The sequence below is a fragment of the Juglans microcarpa x Juglans regia genome, chromosome 5S (assembly GCF_004785595.1).
Source record: "Juglans microcarpa x Juglans regia isolate MS1-56 chromosome 5S, Jm3101_v1.0, whole genome shotgun sequence".
Taxonomy (NCBI): Eukaryota; Viridiplantae; Streptophyta; class Magnoliopsida; order Fagales; family Juglandaceae; genus Juglans; species Juglans microcarpa x Juglans regia.
In genome coordinates this window covers 9083818-9091011 of record NC_054603.1, presented here as the reverse complement: position 1 = coordinate 9091011, position 7194 = coordinate 9083818, and the positions used below count along the sequence as shown (strand labels likewise).

Here is a 7194-nt window from a genome sequence, read left to right as displayed (position 1 = left end):
ATTCAAGAATTTTAACAAATTATATATATATATATATATATATCTATATACAATATATTTATATAAATATAAAAAATGATATTTTTTATTATAAATATGGGACGGTGCGGAGTGGGGTTCGGGGCGAGGCCTCGCTAGAGTCAACCCGCCCCCACTAGAGGTCCTTCATGAGGGGCGAGGTAGCGGGGGTGGGTCCCCGTTGCCCACCCCTAAGTTTAGTATTATAACTTTTTCAATATTAAACTTAATTGTTAGAATTTAGTATTTATTATTAAAAATTTCTAATTTATTAATGTTCAATTATTTTAGTATAGTATAAGTAGTGTCTAACTTATTAGTGAGATTAATAAACTTGAATAATAAAATTAAAATAGTATAATTAGTGTATAATTATACTAGTATAAGTAGTGCCTAACTTACATAAAATGTTATTTCAATTTTATGTTAAAAGATTAATAAACTTGAATAATAAGATTAGAATTTCATATTATATTAATTAGCACTTTAGCATATAATATATATAATATAATATAAAAAATTAAAAATATATATACTGATTCGGTTTGATTTAAACCGTTTTCAAATTTTAAAAATCGATACTGCACCAAACAGGTTACAAACCGGACTGAAGGTCAGGTCCAATCCGGTTCAACCGATTTTTCAATATTTTTTACACTGCTAATGGATTGCTAACGTGACAGTCTTCGACATTAATAAATATTATTTGATAAGTTAATAAATTAAAATAAAAATAGGTTTTTCTTATTTCTTAATAATTATATAATATTTAGGTGTAAAAAAATTATGCTTAGATTGCAGTTAGGAGTGGTTTGGATTGAGAAACACTCTCAACTCATCTTATTATTACAATTTTTTTAAATTTTTACACAAAATATAATAAACAATTTAACTTTTTTAAATTTTAAAATAATAATAATATTAAAAAATAATATTATAATAATATTTTATTTAATTTTTAATTTTCATAAAAAATACATCTTATCTCCTTATCTAAATAGTTTCAGATTAATATTACTTTTAATAGTTAATTTTATTATTTTTAATCACGTTGTTTGATAGAAAATATTATCTAAAAACTGGGACAGATTGAAAATTACTAAATTTAAGAGGGGAAGAAGTGCGAAGCACTGCATGGAGGGGTTAATTGCCTAATCGCTCTGAACGACCATTTTCGTCTCCGTTTTGTGAGTTTCTTTTCGAGCAGAAACGGCCCAGAACCTCAAAAGTCGCACCATTTTCGTCTCCGTTATGTGACTGATCCTTTTCCATTTCTTGATTTTTTATCCCGATATTCCCACCGACATTCCCAGATAAACCTCGCGATGGACCCTCCCCCTCTCCCTCCTCACCCCCAATGCCAGTTCCGGAATTGGCTGGAGCTTCCCCCGGACGTGACGGCGTCGATTCTCCTGCGGCTTGGCGCCATCGAGATCCTGACTAGCGCGCAGAAGGTTTGCTTGCTCTGGCGCAACCTCTGTAAGGACCCGTCCATGTGGCGTAAAATCGACATGCACAACCTCGGCGACCTCTGGGATATGCCCTACGACCTCGTGACGATGTGCCGTCACGCCGTCGATCGTAGCTGCGGCCAGTTGGTCGATATCAACGTCGAGTACTTTGGCACGGACGAGCTTCTCCACTACATTGCCGAGAGGTAATTTATTTTGTTTTCCATTTATTTCTGTCTATTTTTTTCGGATTTTTTTTAATTACGCTACTAACAAAGTTTTTGGTACTCATATACATATATGCTTTCTTTTGTTTTTGTTTTTGTTTTTTCTTTTTCATTTTTAATTTATTTTTGGGTGGAACTTTGCTGTGCTGTGATATTATTGGGCTTTTATAGTCCAACGTGATTGGGAAGACTGGGAGAGTATTCTAGTTGTTAAAATTTTGTCCATCTCTTTGTGCGTTGTGGCTGGGAAGATTCTTGAAGTAGTCTAAATTTTTCTCATCTCTGTGTATTCTTTTTATTGACTTAAAAGGTTTACACTTCCAGTATGTTGGTTAAATTGGTCTATGTGAGTTTAAACTGTGCTTTGTCCAGCGTATTGTGTGAGTTTAAACTATGCTTTGTCTAGCGTATGATGTTAGTCAGTTTCCTTGATGGAAATATTTTGACATTTAAGTATTTAAATGTTTGGGTTGTTGAGTTTTATTGCTGGTTTCATCTTTGTTTTAGCTTGATAATCATAAGTTGTTGGTTTTCAGGATTTTGAATTTTCTTCCCCATTGTTTGGGCTTGGTTCTGTCAAATGTAGGGATATCAAGCTTGGCATGGTTTTGACTTTAGCCACAATTTTAGTTTGACCTTACCTCATCCACTCCTAACTTGTTTGGGAAGTAATATTGTGCTTGAGGGTGGGGAGGGTTGAGGCTTCGGCATGTAAATGGTACTGCAGTAATGATACTACCAATTACTCGAATGTTATGGATTTTTTTTTTCCTGTTGTGAATAAGTTTTCATTAAACTTAAAATGAAGATACAAAAAGTGGAGGTGGGAACCCCCAACAAAATATCCCGTTACAATCAACACTAGACTAATGTGGGAATTATGTCCATAGATCAGCAACCACCTTTACATTCAATTTCAATCTTAAGACGCATTGGATAATTGTGAGAGACAGCAGCCACCTCCATTGTATATCTCACCGAGACAAGATTGAACTCACTCTTTAGTCTATTAGAAAGTCATTTTTTAACTCACTCTTCAGCGTGAAAAACAATGCTACCTCACAGAATGACTACTCATATCCAATTGAATAGGTCAACACATTCTTGTTGTGCAGTATAAAAAACAATTCCCATTGAAACGTCTTTTTTGCTGTCTATTCCTACTTTTTTTTATAGAGAAACATCAAAATCACTCTGTTCAATCAGTTTTGGATTGTTGTGCTATATTTTTGTGACGGTTAAAGTATATATGTGAACCTTGCTGCTGGCCAATAGCAGAGTTATACTTTAGTGCCCTGTCACAGCGTTAGTTGATGGTAACAGCCTTACCCAAAAAATGGTTTTATGGGAGTTATAGTTAACAAATACTTGCATGCAAGCTTTGGTGAATGATCATATTCCAGTGATCTGTATAGTGGATTTGATGATCATCAAAGGCTACCGTATGAATATCTGAGTTCTATTGAAATGACCCATCTGTGTTGGGACCCCAAAAGGACTAGTCAACTTGAAGCTTCCTTAGAATCAAGACATACACCCAGTTTCACCGAGTAAGTAGCACCTATGACTACCTTTATAACTTTCCCACTCTATGTGATTGGGAATTTTCTGTAAGCATAGCTTCCCTGTTTTATAGGTCTTTCCCATTTAGGAATCCTTGAACAAATAGGTTGTTCCATCATATCAAGACGGATTTGTTTCCTCATGGCCTATAACTTTAGGGTTCCCTCTTATAAAAATAAATAAGTAACTTTGGGTTCCCATAAAGTTAATTTTTTAAAAAGGTTTTGTGTTATTCTTTTCTCGATGTAGACTTGGATGTTACAAACTCACCCCCTTAAATTCTAGCGTCCTTGTTAGGTTCAGGACATACATGACTCTAGTATCACATGGCTGGCCTCATTAGTTGGCCTGATATCATATGAAACAGCCTAGGTAAAGTGCTAATCACATATGCGCTGTAAACTTAAAAAAACAAATCACAAGCTTCTATCACGTATTAAGACCATTTTTATCTAGTAAGTTGCCAGCATGGACTTAGCACCCACGATTATCTTCTAACTTACCCACTCTATGTGAGTTGTTTTGTCTATCAATGTGGGACTGGGGTGTTACATCTACTAATGCAAAGATTCTAACAAAAGCAACCGAAGCCCAGTTCCTGAATGGTAGGAAATTACCTCTTCAAATTGTTTGAAGTGTTCTTTGATGAAAGTCGCAACTCAGGAAAATTGGTTGAATTGCTGTTGTCTTGCATACATCTATGTCCTATGATAGCTTTAGGGCTCGTTTAACACTTGGAGTATCTCAAAATTCTGTGAATAGTAGTGAAATAATTTGAGTTAAGATGTTTTATTGAGTTTTGGGAAAGGAGAGAGAAAATGTTGAATAAAAATAATACAAAGTTAAAAAATTGTTTGAATGTAAAATTATGAGAAGTTTTGAGAATATTGAAAATTCTGTCTCCTTTCTATTACCAAATGAGCCCTTAGTCAACAGTTAATGGTTTTACTCAGAAAATGAAAGGTTTTATGGGAGCCATAGTTAACAGCTCCTTCAGATATGTGAATGATCCTATTCCAGTGATCTATACTAAGATGTCACACCATGTGGACATGTCAAATAATGGTGTTTCCAATCGAGTCTCTAAGGTGCCTAGTAAGGTGGCATTTTTTTGTTGGTTGGTGTCTTGGAAAAATTTTGACCTCGGATGATTTGAGAAAGCGTGGATTATTTGTCGCAGATTGGTGCTTCATGTGTAAAAAAGAAAGTGAATCTGTCGACCATCTATTTCTTTATTGTGAGGTGGCTAAGACTTTGTGGGATGAGATTTTTGGTCGAACAGGTATGGTATTGCTTGGGTGATGCCTAAGCAAGTGGTGCATCTTTTTGCATGCTAGCAATGTTTTAAGGGGAGACATTGTATTGTTGTCATATGGAAGATGATCCCTTCGTGTTTGATGTGATGCTTATGGTTGGAAAAGAATGGGCAGTGCTTTGAAGATAGAGAACGCTCGAGGGGAGAACTTGGGAGCTTTTCTCTTTGATAAGTACTTTGTGCATTTGGGCTGAGGCTCTTGTATGAATGGAGATAATCTTCATGATTTGCTTTAAGCCTTTTCTAGTTTCTAGCTTGTATTTAGGTGTTTGCTCTTGTATACTTCTTGTGTACTTGGGCTATGCCTATTTACTTGGTAATAAAATTCTCTTATTACTTATAAGAAAAAAAGTCTCTAAACATAATTTTTCTCTGGTGACTGTATGTGACCCAAGCTTTCAATTTAAGTGTACCATCTTTGATCAAATTTCTAGTGCCATGATTTTAGAGTTCCCCTGTAAAACTCTTTTCTACCGCACCATACACTCACTGGGGTATGGGATGGTTGGGTTGGAAGGAGGCATTGAGTGGTCAGTTTTGTAAATCTTGCACACGATGAGTGATCTATTGTTTTTTTCTTTAGGCAATTTTGTTTTGGCATACAAACCTGGCTCGGGGATAAAACCCAATTTGGCCACATTGCCCCATACTTTTGGCAAGTATGGGTGCCATGGGCCATTGGCAACCCCATGGATTCAATTATCTATTGACAATATTAGCGTTTTTGGTTCTCCAAACAATCTTCCACTCTTTGGTTCAACAGACTTGTTCAACCTACCTCATTGTAAATTGGAATTGAGAACTGCAAATTGAACTGATCGAGCACTACTTCGTTCGGAAAATATCTCTATTTTATTTTGGGAACATTGTTGGTCAAGAATCTGTACATTTGGGTTTTAGACTATTAAAAAATGCTAATATTTCTACTTATAAAAAAAAAATGCTAATATTTCTTTTAAATCTCTAAAATAATTTAAGCTTAAATTGAGCCTGTGCACCCCTAAGATTAGTCGGGACTTTATTCTTGGACACCCGATGCCAATAAAAATAAAATAAAAAATAATATAAGCTTTATATTCATTGATGGTTCCATAAATATATGTTGAGCACCAGTATGAGCTCTAGCTTGTGTTTTCTAATAGATGAGTTGCAAACTTGGAGCAGACTACTCGTGTTCGACTAATCAGCAGGTTAACTTATGGGCCCCCGCATACCTTTTTTTTTTTGTCCCTCCTTCCCTCCCTGTTCGGTTGACTTGTCTATGGTGGCATAGTGCCTCAGTAATTCAACAGTCACTGGCACTTGGACTGATGGCTTCAAAGCATGTAGGGAGTTTCCCTCCATGCATGCAGAATGTTCCAAACTACACATTCGTATCTTTTTTCTTTTTCTTTTTTTTTTTCTCTTCGAACACTTCTGCATGCAATATAAATTAGACAGCATATATCCACATTGCAGCCCTCCATGAAGAATTATGAGGTATGGCAAAAAAGGTATCCTTCTTGCTCTTTTATACAGTTCACAGTCTATTTAGTGGGGTTTATCACTGTATTCTAACTATGAATTTGGAGATGCGGGATTCTTCCATATACTTCTATTTTCGTGTCATCTTATAATTGCTGGTTCATTTTGTCATCGCCTCCATGTCATTTTAACAGTTCAAGTCAGGTCAGACGTCTTCGACTCGTATGTTGCTATAACATTTCAGGCGAGGGATTGAGTAAAGTGGCTGCAAAACTTCCATTGTTGGAGGACCTTGAGATTTCGTACGGTTCGTTGTCAAAAGAATCTCTGGAAGCTGTGGGCCAATGTTGTCCTCTCTTGAAGTCACTCAAATTCAATAGCCAGGGCTACAGAAGACCTCACATAGAGTGTGATGAGGAGGCAATTGCTATTGCAGAGAACATGACTGAATTACGCCACCTCCAGCTTTTTGGAAATAAGTTGACTAATGATGGCTTGAAGGCAATACTTGATAGTTGTCATCACCTTGAGTCGCTTGACCTACGGCAATGTTTCAATGTCACTCTAACTGGGAATTTGGGAAGAAGATGTGCAGAGCGGATCAAAGATTTGCGATCTCCCTGTGATTCCACCAATGACTATGAATTCAATGCTGAACTTGATAATACTGGATCTTTTGATGACGACTACGCCTCTGGGTTCTCGGACATTGATTACTTTTCTGATGAGTATGGGCCGTATTGTGAATTCTCCGACAGCGATGACCCCGACTATGGTGATTTTGATGACTTCCGAGAATTTTACATCTATTAGCCTTTTGTGGGTGCGAGTAAGTAAAATGACTTTTGTGCTGCACTTAACTATAGGACACCAATATTTCGAAATGTTTTGTTTCAGTATTACGTTGTACAAGGATTTTATGGTTTGCAGTCTACTTATGGTATCCTTGTATTTAAAAAAACCTATTTCAAACAGGAAAAAAAAAAAAAAAAGACATTATATGATTCTATTTACTAAGAAGCTAAAACTTTAAATTAAGGGGGAAGAAAAAACATATGAAATAACTCAAAACGGTTGAAGCTTGATAGCATGGTTTTCTACTGCACCATTCAGTACCGTCGAGGTTTGAACAAAAATTTGCCAATGCAGATTATTG

The 7194-nt window shown here is 36.0% G+C and overlaps 1 protein-coding gene across 1 annotated transcript; it reads left to right on the top strand.

Moving 5' to 3' along the window:
• The first annotated feature begins 1343 nt into the window (after positions 1-1343).
• On the top strand, positions 1344-6875 carry LOC121267066 (F-box protein SKIP19-like). Its single transcript, XM_041170944.1, has 2 exons — positions 1344-1675; positions 6233-6875. The coding sequence occupies exons 1-2, from the start codon at positions 1344-1346 to the stop codon at positions 6849-6851; spliced, it is 951 nt and encodes a 316-aa protein (XP_041026878.1). The 3' UTR covers positions 6852-6875.
• The last annotated feature ends 319 nt before the right edge of the window (positions 6876-7194 follow it).

What these genes read in the sequence shown, in the direction of transcription:
- LOC121267066 (XM_041170944.1), top strand. Translation starts at nt 1,344, where the DNA reads ATGGACCCTCCCCCTCTCCCTCCTCACCCCCAATGCCAGTTCCGGAAT. An exon ending in CTCCACTACATTGCCGAGAG is followed by an intron (nt 1,676 to 6,232) that starts GTAATTTATTTT and finishes TCATTTTAACAG; the next exon opens with TTCAAGTCAGGTCAGACGTC.